We start from the raw sequence: 22,732 nt of genomic DNA, 5'->3' as shown, positions 1-22,732 counted from the left end.
TGCAGCGGGAGCGCAGGTGGCTACCCCTCCAGCATGGGGTGCAGCGGGGTGCTGCATGCCCTGTTTGCAAGGCACACACCCCTCCCACTCAAACTCAAGCCAAATCAACACAGTTTTTCTCTCCGTGCATGAAATAAGAGGAGGACAAGCGCTCGCTGTCAGCTTTGGCGGGGGGACGGACGAAGGCGAGTGGCCCCCTCCCCACACATGCCATGCTGCCACTCACCCCAGCACCACTCACAATAGGATGAGGACAGACAGAGGGTCACCCACAAACTCGCAAGAAACAGTTTCAGGAGCCCATTTCGTCCTGCCCTTGCAATGTCTTGGCCAACCTGCTCACAGGCTGGGCTCACCCCTCGCTTTCCCTGAGGAACCCGCAAATAAACCCTCCTGGTCCCCATCCCCACCAGTTGTCCCCACGCAAAACACCACCTTCTGATGGCCCCGGGGATGCCACCCGGCCCCGCGGCGGAGCCGGCACCGAAATGTCGCCGCTGCCTGAGCACCAGCACCGCTTGCTGGACACGAGAGGGTTCACAGCAGCGGCCGACCTTCTCAACAGCCAGCAAATACATCCTTACCATGACTTTAAACCAAAGTGACAACTGTCACCCAGCCCCTTTTGCACCTCTGGGGCTGCAACCGAACCCGTGCTCGCTGTCTTTCACCCCCAGCATTTCGGTACCCACGACCCTGGCTGGCCTCACCGGCGTCACAGCATCCCCGACTCCCCGTGCGGCTAATGCAAGGCGTCCGAGAAATGAGGGCACGTCACAGCTGAGGTATCCACTGTGAAGTGGGGAGCAGTGGGGCAGAGGAGGTGGGGTCAGGAAAGTGGCTCATTCCCAGGGCAGCAGCGTGGGGAAGCTGAGCTTTTCAGAGCTGATCTCATATAGAAGTAGAAAAAGCCTACGCGCATGGTGGAAATTAAAACACTTAATTCCACTAAACCCAGGAGCTGTTCAGCTCCCTGCTTTTTTAGTGACGGAAAGACCCTACAAGTTAATTGCAGTTTTGCTATCCATAGTAAAAAAATATTTCATTTCTTTACTGGTTCTTGAATTCAGTACTGCAATGCCCGGTAATGCCACCGCTGACCCAAGGCAGCTGAACGGCACGCACCCCCTCGCACCGACCCCTCAGAGACCGTCCCCTGCAGAGACATAACTCCATGCTATGAAACTGTGCAGCTACACAACAGCCTGCGGCTTCCTCTGTCAGCATCGATACCTGTGTTGTACAGCTTGTCACGCACACGCGAACAAGTAAGAAGGGCCCGGATGGGATTTTAAACAAATAACGTGTTGTTTCCTTGCTTGCTGGTAGGAGGAAAAAAAAAAAAAAAAAGGCGCTCAGGCACACTGAGTAAAAGAGTTTTTTATCCATGATCTAACAAACAGCCCACATCAACCCCTTTTACCCTACTCACCCGCATCTCTGCTGCAGGTGATCTGGCCCCAGGGGCCACCGTAGGCACCCAGGGCCACCAGTCCAGGAGATCCCCTATGCCGTGGGGCATCTCTTTCCTACCACCTTAGGAAGAACAGAACAACCGTTGCTCATGTTGCAGCAGGTGACGGCTATAATATAGCAAAGCCCCAGGCCCAGCTTATTGCGGTCATTAGCCAGCTTCATCTCCCCACTGCTGGGTCACCTAGGGGCAGGGGCAGCCCTCGGAATGGCTGGGAATAGAGGGGTGGGAACACCCCTCAGGCTCTGCTTTCCCCCTCACCCAAGCGTGCTGCGGCTCCCCATGCAAACAGCCTGCACCTTTGCTCCTTGATCGCTCACGTCTGAGCCCAGCTCCTGACTCCGACTCCCCTGGGAAAGAAAAAGAGCAACTCTTCACACCACTGTGGAGTTCAATGGTTTTAATGGTAGTTAAAGAAAACAACAAGGCACGTTTCAGCTTTGAAATACAAGTGCAAAAAGGATACCATATAATGCTTTCTGTACATTTCTTACAAAATATTACATACATCCCGTACTGAAGTGGTACTTCACGCACCACTGAGCACACGCGCAGCGTGCACACACCAGCTCTAAGCTTTTCCTCCTTATGTGCGGGATGTGGAGTTAACGGAAAGCTCCCATTGGAGTCGGGGCAGACGCTTTTAAGGCAGTGATAGGTAAATACAAAGGGTGAACACAGGGGCCTTTCTGCCCAGCATGCCCAGGTGCAGCTCCCGGAGTGCCAAGCCACCACCGTGCCCTTGCGGCAAGCAGGCAGCGTCACCCTGCTGGCACTCACAGCTGTCAGCTGCACTCCAGTTTGGTATAGGAAATGCCTTTTCTTGCTGCGGTTTGGCGTTTGCCCTGTGTCTGGCATCACCTCCCACTTGGCACCCCGTGCGGTGTGCCCAGGTCAAGCCCCGGCGGACCCGCCTCCATTTTATCCGCAACACCTTCTCAGGAAGAAGTCAACCAGGCTATACAGCAAATAAATTAAACCCCTCCTCCCCCCATGCCCCCAGCACCGACGAAGCTGTGGGGCGCTCGTCAGTACCCATCCTGGCAGTCGTTGTCATCATAGTCAGCAGCGGGCTTGTTGCGGTAGGCACCTGGCCGCCGTTTGTGGCTCCCGCTCTCTAGGCTCTGCAGCGAGCTGTTGTCCCCACGGCTGCTGGACTCGCGGGTGGCATCTTCCTGAGAGTGGCTCTCCTCATCGTCATCATCATCGTCCTCCGGGGACTCGCTGTTGTTGCTCTCTGTGGACCTGCTGTCCTCGCCTGCATTGTCCTCTTGGCTGCCGTCATCCTCTGGGGATGTGCTCTGGCTCTCGGCTGATGTGTTTGGCACATCCCCATCAGAATCAGAGTCATTCTTGTCCTCCTTTGACTCCATAGTGTCCTCCGTGGACTGGCTCTGGTCGCCATCATCTTCCCCAGACTTGCTCTGGTCGCCATCGTCTTCCCCAGAGTCATTGTCAGGCACAGATGGAGCGCTCCTGTCCTCAGCAGACTCCCAGTCCTCCTGCCCTTCCCGGGACCGGCTGCCACTGCGCTCACTCGACGTGCTCACCACCTCCTGAGAGATGTCTTCTGGGGACTCCCCCAGCTCTTCATCCGACTGGTCGGTGGTGCCCTCCCTGGACTCGCTGCCCTCTCCCTCCCTGGAGGGGCTGTCCTCCCCATCCCTGTCCTCCCCATCCCTGTCCTCCCCGGAGCGGCTGACACTGTTTTCCTCTGACTCGCTGGTGACAGGCTCTTCCGACTGACTGTCATCCTCTGTGGATGGTCTGTCTTGTCCTGAGTCAGCATCCTCCACCTCTGGGGACCTGCTGTCACCCTCCTCCCAGCGGTGGGAGCCAGCCCCCCAGCCACTCTCTCGGCTCCTCCCTGGGGCATGGGGGCCAGCACGGCGCACCTTGTAGCTGCTGCCTGGGCTGTCAAAGACAGAGGGATCATCACCCTGCATGGCTTCATCCTCGAAGTTGTAGCTCTCCTCCTCCTCCTGACTGCTGCTGCTGCCCCCTCCCCACCTGTAGGTCTGCTCATACCGGCTGCCAAGGTAGCTCCTGTATTGCCGGTGGTCTGCTCCGATGCTCTCGCTGCTGCTACTGCTGCTGCTGTCGCCATGCCCTCCACCAGCCCCGGTGTCCCCACGGCCAGTGTCATGGCCATGTTCGCCTGCCCCATCAGGACGACCCACGTAAGTAGGACCTTCACCCCCCTCCTCTTCCCCATTCTCATCGAAGGTGTCATCTCCACTGTCGTCCTCCTCGTCCAGGAGCCCGCCAGCATGGGAGGGAAGCCCACTGACTCCAGTGCCGAGGTGCTCTCTGTTGTAACCATCATCAGCATCATGCGCATCTTCCTCCTGTGGAGATGAATGCAAAGGCTTGCAGGTCACAGGCGCTATCACGCCAAGCACTACCCTGACTGACACCAGATTTATCATAGATAAAATCACTTAGCCACAAATCAGGTTTGGGGCTAAGTGTGCTTTCCTGGCAGAGCAAAATATCCCTCTCCACTCACTCACCAGGAAACCAAGGCTGTTCCCAACCCGGGCGCTCATGTCCTTGTGGTCCACCTGGTTCCGGTGCTGAGCCTCCCCAAATCTTCCTCCATTGTCTCGGCCACCATGTTCACTCAGCTCCTCGCCCAGGGCGTTCCCACCTGCTGGGTCCCTGGCGAGGGCATTGTCCCCCCTCTCCACACTGGCAGGAGGACGTCTGCCATCTCCACCACCCAGGAGGTTGCCCAGCTTGTTGATGTAATCTTCGCTTCCTGTGTCCTGGAGGCAAAACATGACACGGTGCCTTGGTTTATCAAACACCACCACACATTCACTGCTACTGCTGCAGGATGATACGTTGCTCCTAAGCCATGCAAGTTCTCAAGCCTTTTTCATTGCTCAGCACCTCAGTCCTTCAGTTGTTTTTGCTGATGCAAAAAAAAGAAGTAGCCACCAAGAAAAAGGCAACCCAGAAAAGCCCAAACCGCGATGGTTCAGAGCACAGAAACTGCTTTTTCAGGACCAATGCAGCAGAATGCATCAGGTGAATTGGGAACATGCACAGGGAGGCAAGCTGAAATGAGATGAAACCAACACAGCTTGGAAAGCCTGAGTAGACGGGCAAAGCTCAAAGACCCCTAGGAAGCAGCAGCTCTTTCCCCAGGTGCCTGGTCCAAGGATGCCTGCCTGGGGATGGCTCCCCATCCCAGACTTGTTCCATGAGCGGCTGCCACCTGCGGGACTGGGGCACCCCCAAGCTTACCTCCTGCTGGGCGCTGCGGCGGGGGCGGGCAAGCTGGCGGCTGGGCACCTAAACACATCCAGGAGACATCTCATCAGTGCACCTTGGCTGGGCGAAACTGCCAGGTTCGGGGTTTGAGTACCTGTCCGGTGGGTACTTACCGGGTGAGCACAGGCTATGGCCCAGAGGAGCAGCACCAGAAATGCAGCCTTCATGTCGGTTGTGGTCCCTGCAGCTGCAACAGGGAACAAAGCATTTGAACGCTAGAGCAAAGCGTTTGCACACGCCCCTGGCTGTAACTTGGCCCCAGAAAGCCCTTTCAACTGACACAGCCTTGCCATACCAGCATGTGGTGCTCAGCCTAGCATGTCATCAGACAAGCTAAGGATTTGTCCTCGTGCTACCTCTTGGCACCTCCTATGCAGGAACCTCCCTTTAGTTTGGGATTTGAAATACCTGGCCATGTTCTTGCAGATTTTTTGTCTAAGCATCACCGGAGAGTGGGAGAGCTGCTCCAAATTCCCCCTTCCTACGGTAACATCACTCACCACCCAGCCAACCTCAGTGGCCATGATGGGAGCCGGCATCACAGATGGGCAGCACCATGAGACGGCGGGCTACAAAGCTGCGCCTCCTATCCAGCGTGGTCCCCCCAGCCCCATAAAACTTCCCACCGCCCCAAAGTGGAGCACCCCTGTAAGATAACCCCGCGGAGAGTTATATCCCCAGGGGGTCGGTCTGGCACCCCAGTGGCACTGCTGCCCGCACAGGCAGGTAAAGCAGTAGGGGGCTTTCCTCCAGCTCTGCTCTCATTTTTCAAGTCCCTTAAGCAGCCCAGCACCGCATCCCCACGGGGCATGCTAACTGCACCGCGTATCACCCCGCACCCGAAACGTGCTGGAGCAAAAAGACCCACGCTCCTGATTTCTTCCCTTACAAATCATCACCTACGTCCCAGCTTACACGTGTCTCCTGCTTTCTACCAAGACTTAAGAGGAAATCTACAACCCCTGTCCCCAAATCTTGCCATTTGCACTCCGGGCAATGCCAAAGCAACCCAAAGAAACCAAAACCTTTACCTTGAGGTATGGTGCAAGCCAGTGTCTCCTCTGGTGCTTGGGATGAGGCGAGATGGCTGCCTGCGTTGGGATGCCCTGGGCTGTGTGCCCTGGTGTTGGCCGCACGGGCATTTAACTGCTGGCCGGTGCCGGCCCCGGGCAGGGGGCAGCCAATGGCACCGTCGGGCAGCGCTGCCGTACGCGGAGGTGTCACCGGGAACTGGCCTCCCACGCTTCCTCTGGCCTCTGCTGGGACGCCGGCCCCAAAAAAGCTCCTTGTGGTTGCAGGATGACGAGATGGGCTGGCAGTTAATGACCGACTGCGCCGGCCCTGTGTTTTGACTGCTAAATTTATCCCATTCACACACTTCCCGCCGTGACACACACAAACAACTATAGTGTCGCCCACGCCGAGCACCAGACCCCGTCCCAGGGATGGCATCCTCCCAACGAGTGCACTTGGGAGTGGAGTTTGCCCCATGCCATGGGCCAGGGTGTTGAAACCCACGTGGGCCCATTCCCCTGCCGGGACTCAGCCTGCCCCTCGGGGCAGAAGCACAAAACGCTGTGCTAGAAGGAGAGGACATGCCTCTTTTCATGCCCTCACATGCACTCATGCAAGGGAGAAAGAAGACGCTAAACACAGGTTGCGCAGGGAGCATCTCACCCCCAGCGCTTCTTCCAGCTGCTGTCCAGGGGATGAAACCTCCGCTCTGGAAAACATGGGCAACAACACGTGCGTATGCGTATGGGCACGTATAGGCATGGGCATGTACATGCAAGTATATATATGAGTACATATACATGCAGCACATATACCCCAGGGTTTGTTGGTGCAGTACGGATTGCCTACTCCAAACAACACAGTAAGCCGGCAGCGCAGCCAGACCCTGCTTGCTCACAGGTAATGCGAGAGGTAGTTTGCAAACCTCCGCGTGCCCGCCAACGCGCGCCCTGACACAGTCCAACCGCACCTCTCTGCCCGCGTGGTTTAGGACAGGACCAGCACTCCCCGGTCTGGGGCAGAATATTGAATATTTCAACCTGGCTTTTCCCTCTGCCCCAGCCTGGGTGGAAGGAAGACGACTTCCTTGCCTGTATTTGGCCATTGCTAAATCCTCCGTGCCCGCAACACCCCCCCTCTGCTAATAAAAACACGCCACAAATGCAAATAGGTTGCTTTGAAGCAGGCAGCGCGTCTCTGCTCTGCAAACTGGGTTCTCCCCACAGCCAAGCTGGGGATGATGGGCACGGCCACAGGGCAAGGGTGTCAGGAGGAAGGTGCCTGGGGGTGTTTCATTGGGGGGGAAGTATAAATGAGGGCATTGATGCTCTGCAAGGAGCGTTTGTACGTCCTTCCTGGGAGAGAGGAGGTGTTTCGGCTGCCCTGGGTAGAAGAAAGAGGCCTCCAGAGAGCAGAGCCCTGCTCCAGGGAGCCACCGTGGCAGGGGAAGCCCGTGAAACATGGTTCGTCTTCAGCAGCAAATGGCTCCCGGCCTGCCCTGCTGTAAAGCCCTGGCAAACCACAGTCACCTGCAATGGGCCCTCAGTGCAGGGACCCAAATTCCCAGAGATGCGGACACCGCCCAGGGGACATGGCGAGGGTTGCCGGTTTACAGAGATTCATTCGCAGGAGACACTGGCACTACAAAATAAGTGACTTAAGGCAAGTTGCACAGGGTCAGGATTGAGACAGGGCTCTGTAAACTGCAGACTGTCTGAATTTGCCTGGGGTGTATCATCTGCGGACAACAGCATCCAGAAAGCATCCCCCGGCGGACTGTGGCTCGACAGAGTATCTTGTGAAACCAGACATGCCAGTCGGCTGCTGCGGATGCCCGCTTAATTTCGTCCTCCACAATCTCCTGCCTTTTACCCCCATCATTACCAGCCGGGGGACCGTGTGTGTCTGCCCTGTGAGGACTGTGCAAGGACCACGCAGGTGCTGAGTGTGGGAGCATCTTTTCTCTCCTTCCTCTTGCCCCCCATGCAGGGACGCCCTGGCGCCGCCCTGGCCCCGCTGCTCTCCCCACAGCTCCTCGGCCTCCAGACGGGCACCATCAAGCTGCTCACTCTCACACGCACGCACACCTTGGGCAGATGTTTTCCCTCTTCTTTCCTACCTGACCCCTGCCGCAGATAACGTGGGACGTATTTTCCTCTTGACCTGTGACAAAATTATACCCCTGTCCCCAGCCAGATATGAGTTCACATTGCCAACCTTTTTTAGGCACCTCCAACAATTACCATGTTTTGCTGTTTTGGGTTTTTTTACATCAAACCTGCATTTAACTCAGCCCCCAAAGACCTGGTGCTGCCTTGTGTCTAAGTGCCGCCGTGCGAGAAGGGGATAAACACCAAGCTGTGCGCACGCAGCTTCTTTATAACACAAGTCACTTGCTGGACCACCAACCACCCATCCCAAGGTCACCTCCCTCCCCTCCAGTGGCCCTGGAATGCCTGTGGCACCAGCGCACCCCACAGCGCTCGCTGCCAGCACCCTGACCTGACCCCAAGTCCCTGCAATCTCTAATAGCCATGGGTCAAAAGACCAAGGTCTGGCCTCTAAATCCCTTCCAGAGAGCATCCCACAGTATCAGCCGGAGTGCTCGAGCATCTCTGCCTTTATTTTGCAAGGAAAGGTAACCCCAAGTCCACACATTGTAACCTTACAATAAGCCTTTAAAAAAACAAAAACCAACAACAACAACAACAACAAAACCCCAACAAAACCCGCCAAACAAATAATATTTTGGATTATTGTTGTTACACGAGAGGTGAGAAGTTGACTGCAGGTGGGTGAAGTGGCTGGCTGACCAGTGTTTTAAATGCCACTGTGCATTTCCCCAAGTCCTACTCTCCCAAGATGCTCCGTCCCTGGAGACGGCTGGGATGGGAAGCAGCGTAGATGGAAAGGTAGATGGGGGGGAAACCCGGCCAGGCTAAAGCTGGCATCCTCAGGCTACCAGGGAGCAGGTGGCTGAGTCAGAGATGAGAGGACTGTCAGGGCTGGTAAGAACACGCAGGAATATCGCTTTTCTGTTTGACAAGTTGGACTGTGCCGGTTTTCATGAGGACAGAGAAGAGATATGAGCCCAGACAGCAAGAGGGATTAGAAATGCCAAAACCAAGACAGAAGATGGCACTGCAGGGGGCAAGCTGAAGGTGGAGGCACACAACAGCTGCTCTCATCCTCCCATTGAGACATCTCAGCATCGAAAACTCAAGAAATTAATATTGCTCCAAAAAACCCCACCATTCCCTCTTTTTTTTCAGTTCAAGGTATTTTTGTAATATTGCTGTTGTTGGTGCACTTCTCTCATTATACCTGCGGGTTTTGACAGCAGCATCAAAAGGAAAAGGATCAATGAATGAACTGGAGCAGGAGAGAGCGGGATGACAGCAGGACTCAAGGCACACTTGATACCGGTGACAGGTGCTACAACGTAGTGCTGTGTCTTCAACTGGGAAGAAGGAGGGAAAGCCTTGCCTCCTAAATATTCGTTTCCCCCGTACGTGCCATGTTAGCACCAGGAATTACCCAGAGCTCAAGGGAGTGATTCCCACGCTGCTCTTCTAAAAAAGGGTGCTCAACCTTGCAAATCAGTCAGGTTCCCACGTTGCTACCTGCTTTGCCGGTGGACGGACCACAGCTGGTGGCTGTGGGTGCAGGGGGGAGAAGCAGCCTGGATTTGGCTCCGCCACACCTGCAAGGGATCTGAGCAGAGGCGTCGTGCCCGTTCCCTGAAGTCCGAGTAAATGCTGCGAAACCTGCGTTTCGTAGCATTGATGCCCCACACAATGCAGTGGGCTAATGATAACATTTTAGGTGTTTGAAGAACGGCATTGATGTTCCAACTCCTCCTGGCAGCAAGCCTCAAAGTTACAAACGCCGTGATATATGGCAGATGGCGGTTACCGTCATCTTTTCCACAGCACGGAGGCGTGCGCAAGTTCAGTTTTGCTAAGGCTTTAAAATGTGCCATTTCTCCTCACTGGAAAAAAAAACACATCATAGAAGCCTGAGCCCTGCAGCCCTGAATTACAGACACACAGAGGGTCCCCCTAACGCCAGACCCCTGCACAAGACCAACTGCCCTCTCCCCTTGCCCCCCGACAGCACAGGGGTCGGATCATTAATTAACCCGCCCTTTGGTGTACCTACCATGGAGTTTCCTTTACAGCCGGAGAAAACAAGCACTTTTAAGGCACCAATCATTTGCCCCATTTCAGGTACCTATTTCAGGCTGCAATGCACCACAGAGTGTCTGAAGTCTCCATGACACCGCCGAAGGAAGGCAACCAGCATGCTGGTCTTGTCCTACCAACAAGACGCACCATGCTCTTTCCCAACAGGCACGCAAAGCAAGTTCCCAAAGTCCCTCTCCCCACCTCCCGGGCCAGCCCCACACTCCCTTCGTTTCCTTTTCTAGTATTTTTATGCCACCCCGCCTCCTGGAGCAACAGGCTTCAGGCTCTTTGCACATGGTTTTCCCTCAGAAGGAAACGCCACGCGGAGGCACTTGTCAAAACGAGACCCATCTCTCCCGGAGGCGGCAGGCAGAGGGTCGGGACGATAAGGACCCAGCCCTGCAGGCTGGGCTCTGCGCAGAGAGAAGCATTTAACTCTCGAAATTAAAAACAACTACGGGAGTAACGATACGATTACTTTTTCCAGATGCAAGATGTGCTTTTCCTAACAGGTGCCAGCACCGTTTCTTTTACAGGAGCCAAAAGTGCTACTTGTGAATAATTGGGTACACTCCTATTGCCACCTGCTGATTTTCAGGCACGCTCAACCATCACATGCAAAAGTCCCTTCCCAAATGCCTGCAGCAGCCGGGAAGTACAAAGGGAGGCTGCTCAGCCCTTTGCACCTACATTTTTGGGGACAGGACAAGGCTGGTCCCTCCACAGCCCCCATCCCTCCTCACCACTGCCTCCACGCACAGGCCTCCAGCCTCTTCTGGGCAGGGGAGCCGCAAAACCAGCAGGTGGCCTTGAGGGTCTGTTTGGATGAAGGTTCACAGTTGTTGTACCTTTTCTGTGCTACTTTGCAGTTTGTGCTTCTACTTGTTGCCAGAGCAAAGCGCACGGAGCAATAACTGGTATTCGCGTTGCGCCCATTGCAGCTGGAAGTCGTGGCTGGGAAGGTACCTTCTGCCGTCTCTCCCAGATGTGTGTGACCGGATTCTCAGGTCCTATAAATCCGTATTCATCAGCCAACGTGGCTGAATTCACTAATTCGAGGCCATGACTTCATCAGCTGCGGACCAGGTGCCTAGTTTCTGTCTGGCCGCTGTCAGATCTAACGCACCTTCCCGCACGCAGGCACCACTCCAGCTTACTGCCCCCCATCAACATAAGGGCAGGGACAGGCGCCCAGCTCTGCCCCGCATCGGGGACCGGTATTGACACTGCTGGCACGGGCATCAGGCAGCCCCAGTGCAGCTGGGCTCTCAATAGCTCGTCACTGACAGCAGTAATCATAGCGACAGCAACGGGGAATTACAGCTCCTGAAATCTCATTCAGAGGACGGTATCTTCTACAATCATTCCCTGCTCAGAAGTCGGTCCCCTTGGGAGGTGGGAGCAATAAGTATTTGTCAGTCACAAGCTGGAAACGGAATGCTAACAGTGCCTTGACGTGAAAAGCTGTCTCCAGACGCTTCCCCGCCCTTGCCCTGGCTCCAACTGGAATCACAGAGATCTGTGCCAGACAGCGGCAAAGCAGCGCAATGTCAGCGCCCTCGAGAAATGAAATACAGCAGCGAGCCAGGGCACGCTTTGCCCTCGCATCAGCTGGCAGCTTGGGGTGACCTGCTCCAAGTTGCAGGTTTGAAATACAGCCAGCTGCGCCGCGCACGGCTCCCAGACGTCTATAAAATGTTTGACAGTACTCTGACTTCTTGTTGGAGGGGAAAAAAAAAATAAAACGTCGGAAGGAAATGAGCGATTGAAACGATTGTCTGAAACAGGGACTGCGTGAGAGAGAACAGGTGATGCTGAGGCACAGGCTGCCCGAAGTGGGCAGAGAGGTCAGGACGGGGTTGGCAGCTGGAGGGATGAAGGCGGAGAGCCAGACCCTCCCCTCCTGGGGGCGGTCAGCACTCTCTGGTTCCTGTACTGTCATTATGGCTCACTTGGTCTAAGGGTATCGCTGCTTGGCGTAGCTGGACAGGAAACATTACCACAGTTCTCTGGGAGCCTGGAAAAGCTGGAGAGACACCACTGATGCAGCCCTGAACAAGTGACCAGCAGCAACTTGACTCCTACCTCCAAAAGGCAGAAGCCAGTTTGCCGCGTTTTACTCCACTATGAGCTTCATCTCATGAATACGCTGAGCAGCTGTGGGCTGGGGCAGCCCAACCTTCAGCCAGCCTGAGAACAACAGAGGAAGACGGTCCCCATCACTGACTAACCCTGGGTGGGGAAAGCCTGCCACACAGTCAAAGCATCATCTGTCATGCCAAGGTTCGCACAGTCCTTGCAGATGTGTCCTGTGCCAGGCCCCATTGGAAAGACCCCCTTGGTCTGGCTTAGGGTGATAGACATATCTCCAAGTTTGTCCAGTTTGGACTAAATCCCTGAAATGCTTGACCTGAGATGTTCTCCCCTAATGCTGACGGCATGCTTTTCTTTAGCCTCACTCATTTTTATTTTTTTTTTTAAATCTTCAAAATGTTAGTAACTTTTTAAAAAAAAAAAGACCAAAAAACCTCAAAAAAACCCCAAACCCCAAACAAAAAAAGCCCACTACCAAAACCCAAACAACCTAAAAATAAAAAATCAAACCCAAAACAGAGAAGCCTTAACCAATACAACCATAGAAAACAAAAGCAAGACAGAAGATATTAAGTCTGGGACAGCAGAAGCACTTCCCAACAGTCAAGACCAAATTCTTTACATGCAAATTTCCTCCTGCGCTTACAAAGTAATTAAATACTCATGGTTCAAAACACAACTCCAGGCCAACTGTAGGGCCATATCACGCATTGGGTGAGTTTCCTTTTGAGCTGGTCTCATTCAGCCCAGCATCCGCACCGCACACAGCCAAACTGCTTGTCCCATGGCGGGGAAGGGAATCAAACCTTCTGGTAAAATATGCCTAGGGCAGAAGAGTGATAGAGGAGGAGGAGGAGGAAGGAGGAATCCAGATGTGCCCTTGCTTTCCCACAAACACTCTAGGCAGGCATGTAGCCTGCACCTTTGCAATAGCTAAGGAGGCCCATCGCTGCCCTTCCACTCTCTCCAGACAGGAAGGCACAGTGTTTTCCTATTTGATTCACCAGGAACAGCCTCATTTCCAATGCCAAAATGCTTAGCAAAGCCAAAACACAGGTGTTTTGGCAAATCCTTCTCACTTAATTGATGATCTAACTCTTTAACTATTGTTACATGAGTCCCATACCCATATCTTTCATGATATTCCGTGTTTTATAACAGTCTATATAATAAAAATCCCATAGAAGTTATTGTACATTGCCTAGGAATCTACAGGCTTATGTTAAACTGTTTTCAGTAAGAAACAAGTATTAAATCCAATGAGATGTTTCTTGGCTTTCCTTAGTTCCGAAAAGAGTGTATAGATACTAGGGGTGGCAGGAGGGAAGCAATGTTTTGAATGTCAGAGGGACAAGGGGAAACCTGGAACGATTAACTGGAAATACTTTTCCTGAAAACAACACGGGGGACCGGGGGTGACAAAAACTACACGAGCGCTCAAGCAGCAGCCGAAGCTGTGGGGAGCATGTCCCAGGGAGGCTGTGCACCGCGTGCTGCCAGCGCACTAAAAGGCAGCTCAGGAACATCACCCCAGCACTTGATGGCAGCCACTCCCGACCCCGAGATGGGAACCTGCATTTCTGCTCCACGTTCACGCAGACTGCAATAGGAACTGAACCTTTACTGCTTCTAAGACCTAGATTTAGAAGATTCACCCCAGGAATCGGTTTACTCAATTCAGACACCGGTTATAGGGCTGGATCAACTGCTCGCTCTCAACAACACGATGACTTTAACACCCTTCCTTGTTTGATCTATTCATGAATAAAGCTTTTTCTTTTCCCCCTAGTTATTGTTTGTAATTCTGTACCAATCAATGTAAATGAGCACACCATAAAGGACAGACCGAAGTCTTACACAACAGACTAATTCTGCTAGACAAGTATATTCACACCCTGTTAAACTTCCAGCTGAATTCAATGGTGCACCTCAAAGGACTTACGTACGTGTGGTTGCTCGTGCTAATCGCAACCTTTTGACTGAGGCTATTTCCTCTTCACTATTCCCACTGGAAACCACTCTTGTCACACAAAGCTTTTTTTCTGCATGCTGAACGCATAGAAGGGTATTGCCCAGGAGATAATACAAGCAGAAATCTTAAAAAAAAAAAATGCTCATGAGAAGCGAATACTGGATAAGCAATTACCCTCATGCACAGAATTCACACTTTTGCATAACTAGTCACAAAGAAAAAGATGTGGAGATATGTTCGATCATGGGGCAGGGAAGACCGATGCAAACAGATGCAGGCAAGGTGCTGCCTGGGGAAGCAGGGTCAAGAACCGCTGCCTGTTCCCAACCTGCGTGGTCCCACCCCTGGAGCAGGTACACAACACTCTTCCACAATTTCATTTTTTTTTTTTTTAGTAACTTCAGGGCTCAAGTCATTGACAAAAGCTTTCCTGAGGGTTTCTAGTATTTATTCCTCTTGAAACGTCTTCCCAAATCACGTATGCTAACTGTAAGGTGCCTGTGCTGTGGGAGCAGCTCCGCTCTGCCCAGATGTAATTACACGGTACCGTTGGTGGCTTTCTATAAGGAAGTGGCATCACCACCTCTGTCTTCCGCCAGGCACCTCTCCAGAAGCAGCCCAAAGGGGAATGCAGAGCCATGAAAGGACTTCCTCCGTCTGCCCAGCCACGTGGGGCGGGAGCAGGAAGCATCACCCCACTTTATGCACCAGGGCATCCTCTGCCTTCAGCAGGGTCTAGGCACTCCTTGCTGAAGAAATTGGGCCAGAATCACAAAAAACTGATCCATCTCACCCATACTCCTCTCAGCATCGTGAGCTTAAGCACTTCACTACCCAGCCCATGTTCAAATCTTGCCCATGCCCGCAGCCATCGTCTCTTCATATGACTAATGTGCTCCAGTAGGTAAGCTCAAATCTTTCCATTCCCTCCAACGCCTGGTCACACAACAGAAGAATAAATGGAATAAAAGGAGGTTTTGGTTTGATTCTCCTCTTCACAATTTTCTTTTCCTTTGAATGAAACCAAACCCCAAAATAAAGATAGCGAGAGCTGGTCGAGCATTAATGCAAACGGTGTGCTTGAACAGGCAATGTCAAAAAACAGTCACTTTTGTGTACTTTTCAGGAAAACCCATTTCCCAGCATCAATCCATTAGTAAAACCAGCCCCTGCCAGCTGGGTGCTGTACCAGGGCAGCCCCTCGCTGTTGCTGGTGGCAGCCGTAGGCTTTCTGCTGAGCCGGCACGGCCTGGGGACTGACGCCAGCCAGGCTTGCTCTGTCTGAGCTTTCCCGAAGCACGTGTTGTACTAGGTTTGGCTGTGACAGCCATTTCTCCAGCTGACGTGGGATGTACGGCCATGACGGCAACGCAGAGATGCAGCGTAGGGAAATGCTGCCGTGATGGAGGTGCGGGATGCACCACAGAGGGGCAGAGGCGTGGGGGGCAAGAGATGGGCACGTGCTGGATGCTGCAGACCCCTTGGCTACGCGCAGCTCCCTGGCACTTGGGCCTGGAGCTTCTGGCTTTAGAGGTAACAAAGAAACTAGCAAAGGTATGGCATTACCGAGAATTTTACATGTAGAAATATTCTAAGTTATTATTCTTTCTTTCCTTTTCTGTAACGATTAGGACCTGATGTGATGGCTGTGTGGTGCTGCTGACAGGCTGGTTTTTTTCTGGCTGTGCGCTTTAGGAGCTGAATTTCTGGGGGAAAAGGCAGGCGGCGGTCACAGCTCCCTGCAAGATGGTGCCTCTGCACGGTGCTCTGTTTGCTCCTGGTTTGGGTCCTGGTTCATTTTAAGCCCAGGGAGACGGGCACCTGTGCCCACACAGGGAGAAGGTGCAGCATCCTCCTCCTTCCCACCACCTCATCCCATGGTAAAACTATAATTTGATTCCTCTCCCCACAGCAATTTTTGGATTTTCAGCACTGAAATTAGTATAACTCATTCAGACAGGAAGCTGTTGCTACAGCACCAGAGAAGGGTACTTGGAAATGAATACCAGTCTTTGATTAAAAGATAGATGTCTAAAACCCCTTTAATAAAACACACCGAAACAGACCTATTAAAAAAAAAAAAAAGCCTATCAAAAGAAAGCTCTCCTCCCTTATCCTTACTTCATTTAGGTACAAGGAAATGGAAACACTTTTATAAGAGTGCTATATAATTTACCAAGGAGTTTCTGCAATTGCAAGGAAAGGATCAAAGCTCTTTAAATAAAACTAAATAACAAGAAAATTACATAAATTAAATCAAAGGATCAAACAAAGCTCTTTAAATAAAACTAAATAACAAGAAAATTAAATAAATTAAATCAAAGTTTTACTAGGTGAGATACATCTTGAATATCCAGAGTAAACACAACCATCTGGAGTCGTCCACGAAGCCTTCGCTCAAAAACTAATTTAGAAGCCGTACAAAAGAGGTGAGATGGATTTGTGTAAAAATCCAAGGAATTGACTGAGGATCGGTCAGCCACACATCTTAAACCAGCTCAACTACATTGAGCCTTCACTGAGCCCAAAACATTGCCTAAAAGGGAAACAAAAACAAGCCCATCTAAATGTCTTTTGTGTTTCTGGTGCTGGGGGAGCTAGACACCATGGACATCTTATGGTAAGAGTGTTTCTCACTCCTCCCTTCTTGCCAGAAGGTCCCTGTCGCCCTGGGAAAAGCCTGCCCAGCTCACCTGCTTTGGTCCCCTCTCTCCAATACGAGTCCAGAGACCTGAGCTACCCCAAAGAGGCAACGGGACTGCAATGAAAACCACCAGCCGCTGTAACGTTGATGCTGCCCGAGTCCGCAAGATATTTATCTCCTCTTAGCGTCCCGTTCCTTTCGTGTTTAGTTAATTTTGTTTTAGAATAAACATCTCTTCAATTACCTTTCTTTCCACCAGAAAACTAAAATGTCCCAGGCACGGCCTGCCTTCTAAAACTGCTCCTATCAGGTAATTCATAAGCGCTATTTTTAAACCCTTCACTCGCTGAACAACAGACGTTACACCCACCCACCCACAGACACCTCTTGGTTTTGCGAGAGGCAGTGAGACATCACACGTGCAGATGGCAGATCTGATAGGAGCCTGACCTTCACGCTGTCACAAATAGCACACGTTCCTTGGTGTTTATTTCTATTTGAGGAAGAGGCAATTGCACAAAGTCGAAGATGCACGCGGCAAGGGAAAAACCTGAGAGAAGAGAGGAGCGGTCACCCAGGGCAGAAGCTGGGGGGCACAATGCCACGGGGGAGCACTGAAACCCTCCTGTGCCCTGCAAACCCCCGAGAGCAGCTGCCTGCTCCAGAGCAATGCCTAGCTGCCCTCAGACAACTGAAAAACAACCCAAGAGCTGCTGTCCCAGAGCTCCCAGCAGCAAGGGAAGCTCCCTGAAATGCTGCCTTGGAGGCAGGGCAAGAGGGACCCAGGAGCAGGGCAGGGTTTGTTTAGCTGTACAAAACCACACTTCGTTTTCGCTGATTCCTAAGCAAGAGGGAGCCAGTATTAGAACCGAAATAAGCCACTTACAGTCTATATGGAATATCAGCAGCAGAACCAGGACCAGGACAGGAGATGTTGATGCTCCAGGCTAAGGCTATGCTGTTCCTGAATCAACAAGGAACAGATTAAATGCAATGTTGCACAATTTTTATGCCTCCCCATGGACAAAGGCTTTGCTGCTTGTCATCACCAAAGATCACAGCACCTATTAAACAAACAGTCTTGACAAACTCCTTTTTGTGAGTCTTGACGTGTGTTTCACATCAACTTCCCCATCACAAGCAGATATGGCTTTTTTCTCCACTTACATTTGTTTCATGGTGCTCCCAAACAGCTGCAGAGCTGCTTCAGGTGGCAGTCGGGTTCAATGCCGAATGAAATGGCATCCGTCCATAATACGAAACGTGTTTGACCGCCCGCCCTAAGACTTAAATCCATCTACACAGGCAGTCCTAAGGCAAGTACTCAGTGGGAACATCAGCAACAAGGTAGATGAGCCACAACGACATCTGACGCTACTCGGACAGCAGTCTCCACCGTGTAACCGTCTGCTTCTGCATTACGCTTCCACGAAAGCTTCTAACTGCACTGTGTGTCTGAAATGATTAAGTGAAATAACCAGCAACTCTTGAGCCATACTTGGAGATTGCGTGACTTGTGTAACATGAGGGCTTTCAGCAGAATCGCCTTAAAAAACCCATGCTGACCTCAGTCTCTGTGTCTCATCATTAAAGCAAACGCACACTCGAATAATATGGCAAGACAAAGCACATCTCCACAGCCCCAAACTGTTCAGGGTAGGCAGGGTTCAGGTACAGACGGCGTCTTTTCAGTTTAGAGCCATGTCTACCTCTTGCCGGTTTAAGGGCTTTTCCTGTCCTTTTTTCTTCCACTTTTTAAGAATTTGGTCAACAAAACATTTTGAACAATACAGACCATTAGCTGAGTCTGTCTGGCTGGAGGGCAAAAATAGCCATCCCTCAGTCAGAGCTTTAAAATAGCTCCTCCCCAATGGGAGTCAAATGTTCCTGGGCTGGGAAAGATGTTTATTTCTCTACCACTTTTTTAAACATTTAATTTCAGCTTATGTAGGCAATGTGGTCAAACATGACACAGCCCAGCGCAGCAGCTCCCAGCAGACAGGATGAGAGTCTCTAATACACGAGCTGCATCATGCCTCGAAAGACAAAAGCCTGATTTAGCAGCAGCACACAGGCAGCCTCATCAGAGCTTTGGCCCATTTCGGAGTCAGTTCCCATGCAGTTTAAGTGCAACTCACGTCCATACGTTCAGGTGACAAGAGTCCTTGCTGGCACTTGTTCTCTCCTCAGGCATCACGAAAATCATACACAGAAATACATTCAGTACATCATTTAATACAGATAAATCAAAGGAAAAAAAAAAAAAAGAGCAGCAATATCTAAAAAAAGCAATATGTAGTTTTGACAAATTGAGATTGCTGAAGGATTGGAAAATGCCACATAATAAAATAAAGGAATTATAATGGGCAAGAAAACAGAACTCCCGTTATACAGAATACAACACTGATGATGGGGGGCTCCTGGACTAGTTGGTAACAAACTGTGAAACCACGTAGCCTGTATGGCTCTTGAGCTTGTTTTTAGATACAGAGCTGACCAAGTAACGGGCTAAAAAGAACACATAGGAGGGCTTTTAACTTAGTCTCTCTGTGATTTTGTAGATGTTTTTAATGACATGCCACACTTTGTTGAGATTTTTCACTGAAAAGCCTCTCAGGAGATAGCTCAGTTTCAAAGCATCCGTCATCAGCTCACCTGCATTTATTATTATGCTCCGTCTTAAGAGATGCTTGTTAATCTTGAAAGGGCTCAGGACATTGCTGATCTCTAATTGAGAAGGGCAGCTTTTAGAGTCAAAAAAAGCTATGCTGAAATTTAATTTTTCAGAACACAAAAATTTCATTTTTATACTCTGTCCAAATTCAGTACAAGGAACCTTCAGAAGGCAGTTGACTTTTCTTTCATTTGAGGCAGAATAGAAGGAAGGAGTAGTGGACTAATATTACTTAGTCCAGAGGATGTAATGTATATACACATATATTATATAAACAATATAATTATCAGTGATATATTTTCAGTAGACAAATTTGTTTAGAAAGCAATGCATGCAAAAATACTTGGGCAAACTTCCCTATCAGAATACAGGGAATATGTATATGGGGTGCACCAAGAAAAGCATGGCCAGCCGGTCCAGGGAGGTCATCCTCCCCCTCTGCTCTGCCCTGGGGAGGTCGCACCTGGAGTACTGTGTCCAGTTCTGGGCTCCCCGGTTCAAGATGGACAGCAGGGAACTGCTGGAGAGGGGACAGCAAAGGGCTACCAAGATGATGAGGGGACTGGAACACCTCTCTTATGGAGAAAGCCTGAGGGATTTGGGTCTCTTCAGTCTGGAAAAAAGACAGCTGAGGGGGGACCTTATCAACACTTATAAATACTGAAAGGGTGGGTGTCAGGAGGATGGGGCCAGGCTCTTTTCAGTGGGGCCCAGTGACAGAACAAGAGGTAACGGGCACAAACTTGAGCATAGGAAGTTCCACCTAAACATGAGGAGGAATTTCTTTCCTGTGAGGGTGGCAGAGCCCTGGCACAGGCTGCCCAGAGAGATGGTGGAGTCTCTGTCTCTGGAGACATTCCAAACCCACCTGGACACGTTCCTGTGCCACCTGCTCTGGGTGACCCTGCTCTGGCAGGGGCTTGGACTAGATGGTCTCCAGAAGTCCCTTCCAACCCTATGATTCTATGAATATCTATCATAAGATACCTAAAGAGCCACAACTGGCCATATACCAACATATCTAGATATTCTCCTGCCTCCTCAAAATAGGGCACAGGAAATCCCTCACAGTGGTCCTTTGATACAGCACAACTGAATTGAGGTTGAACACAGCTGGTTGGAGGCACCAGTTGCCTCCTTTCCCCAACATTGTTTCCAACCCATTTTTCTACCTGGCTAACTCTCAACAAAACTAAATTCCCCATGAAATGCCTCTATGGCCCACACCAACCCAAGCAATTATTTCCAATAGGAAAGGACAAGCGATACTTGCCAACATTTCAAAAGGGAGCTGCTACAGGCCATGGTCTTTTGAGAATCCAAGCTACTTATATGGTACCCTAAATGAAGGCCATTTCACAGGCTTCACAAAAGGCTTCAGGTGCACCATTTGGTAAGGAAGTTTCACTTCCCTTAATTTCCTCATCAGCTGTTAATTAATAACTGCCAGAGATATGCTTAGAGCCCTATCAACACCATCTGGCAGACTATGATCTGCAACAACCTGGAAAGCTATGGTGCATGCACATCAGCACTGCATGACCAGCCCTGGCTATAATCAGACTCAAACTGTTTCAGAGTCAACTGTTGTTTTGTGGTGTTTAGGTTTTTTTTCCCCACCAGTAGAAAGAGAAAAAGCGGGGACGCATAAGCTTGGTATGGTATCATGGATACAATACTCAGTGTATGTGCACAGTTTCTTTGTCTACTCTAAAACCCCCACATGAATTCCAATTTACTTAACACTGTTTTCATTTCAGGCTAAAGCATATTTGATGGAAAAGTCAAACTTTATTTGTGAATCAGAACTAGCACCGAGGTTAAAACATACTTTACATTAAAAAAGAACAGTAAATCGAACCCTCTTACCTGGTAGGGAAGTGGATGGCTCAACACCACTCTCTTGTGGGCAGACATCTGAAGGCTTATGGTTCCACCAAGCATGCAGATGTGCAGACGGCGCCAATAAAAACAAATGTCTTGTCAGTCTAACAGCCTCTCCACCAGAGTCAGTCATACCCACAGACCTTTTCTGCCAGGGAATACAATGCAAGCCGGGCATATTAATAAATGTAACACAAAATTCTCTGAGCTTTTCCTCTTCTTCCTTTGTTTCAAGTGTCTGTTTAGCAGCTGTCACAGTGAGACATGGACAAATAAAATTTTTTCACTTCACTCATTTGTCTCATTTGTCTAATTTTCCGTGTTTAATCTTTCTTTATTTTTTGCTGCATATTCTCTTTCACTTTCCTCTACGTGTATTTTTTTTTCCTTCCAAGAGTCATCCTCCTCTTCTCCTCACTGCAGGTTATACTTACTGAGGACCGGCATGTAATATTCAGCAGTAAGCACTAATTTTGCATGAAAATACTCTTAAGGAGAACCCCAGGTGTCCAGCTCTCCCGCCCTCCTGCTGGATAATGCACAACTTCACCAGAACAGCGTCGGCTGCAATTAAAGAGCCAGAGCCTAACATGAAACCGGGCCTTTCGTGTGAGATACATCAATAATTGCACCATACCACAGACAACCAAAATGGGACCCACTGATTCTCCAATTACAGTGATACATCAGTGCTTCTCAAGCACGTGTTGACGGAAGCTATCATGTTCACTGCTGCCTAACGGCCACACATGGATCAGGCAATTCGGGGAATATCTGGTCATAACTTATTAAATTGGGGTTTAGTCCAAAGTCTAGTGAAATGAGCAAGCGTCTCTCCACTGACACGGCTGCTGAGATGCATCCCACGTGTTTGTATCCAGCACATAGGCTACAAGCACAGCACTGAAACACGAACGGAAAGCAAAGCAAAGATTAAGCCAGGATATCAGGACCTCTGGCGTAATACTGGTATTAAATGAATTCGTGCCCTTCTATTGTTGAGCTGGAACTGGCGCAGCCATATACTTCACTAAAAGGTCACCTGGCTTTCAAACACGCTAGTGCTCAAGTCCTTCCTCCCGGGTAAAATAGAGGTGGGGACAGGATGTAATTATTCTCTTTCCAAATTAAATCATCTAATGAGTCATCACAATAATTTCTAGGTTTCAGTTTCCCAGCACAGCAACTACTTGGCTTCCCCCTCGTCCCCATACTTCACCACGATGGTACAGCACCTCTTTCTGGCGAGAGAACTGTTAATCCATCAATGAAAGGATTTCCAAAAATTATGCTACCTGACACAGTGGGAATAGCTACAGGCTTCCTTGCTGGTACTGATGGCTCTGAGACAAGCTCAAAACTCCTGATGACACTCGGAAAACAACCCGGGATCTTTTCCCCGCCAAAGCATTTTGTCATCAAACACAAAACCAGAAATTTTGATTTAATGAAACATTTTGCAAATATGTAACAGTTTTGACAAACAATGTATAGTCCTTCAACATCCTGA

At 50.6% G+C, this 22,732-nt stretch overlaps 2 protein-coding genes across 2 annotated transcripts; both read right to left on the bottom strand.

The window, feature by feature from the left end:
- Positions 1-1,866: 1,866 nt before the first annotated feature.
- DMP1 (dentin matrix acidic phosphoprotein 1) lies at positions 1,867-5,315 on the bottom strand. Its single transcript, XM_074588962.1, has 4 exons — positions 4,867-5,315; positions 4,727-4,774; positions 3,988-4,242; positions 1,867-3,822 (listed from the first exon to the last, which is right to left on the bottom strand). Exons 1-4 carry the CDS (start codon positions 4,918-4,920, stop codon positions 2,503-2,505), a joined length of 1,677 nt encoding a protein of 558 aa, XP_074445063.1. The 5' UTR covers positions 4,921-5,315; the 3' UTR covers positions 1,867-2,502.
- A 7-nt stretch (positions 5,316-5,322) lies between these two features.
- Positions 5,323-6,831, bottom strand: LOC141743821 (uncharacterized). The gene is given in 5 exon segments (XM_074588813.1): positions 5,323-5,399; positions 5,785-5,808; positions 5,811-5,880; positions 5,882-6,226; positions 6,228-6,831. Coding segments are annotated over 5 exon segments (867 nt in total). The 5' UTR covers positions 6,579-6,831.
- Between the last annotated feature and the right edge of the window lie 15,901 nt (positions 6,832-22,732).

Source organism: Larus michahellis, chromosome 5, assembly GCF_964199755.1.
Source record: "Larus michahellis chromosome 5, bLarMic1.1, whole genome shotgun sequence".
NCBI classification, from domain to species: Eukaryota; Metazoa; Chordata; class Aves; order Charadriiformes; family Laridae; genus Larus; species Larus michahellis.
The sequence above is the reverse complement of the archived record's forward strand: the minus strand, read 5'-3'. Positions and strand labels throughout refer to the sequence as shown.

Excerpts from the sequence above, each read along its gene's own strand:
- DMP1 (XM_074588962.1), bottom strand. The coding sequence starts at position 4,920 with ATGAAGGCTGCATTTCTGGTGCTGCTCCTCTGGGCCATAGCCTGTGCT. Across the intron at positions 4,243-4,726 it reads GCCGCAGCGCCCAGCAGGAG|GACACAGGAAGCGAAGATTA; the intron begins GTAAGCTTGGGG and ends TTTTGCCTCCAG. Across the intron at positions 3,823-3,987 it reads GGAACAGCCTTGGTTTCCTG|GAGGAAGATGCGCATGATGC; the intron begins GTGAGTGAGTGG and ends TCATCTCCACAG.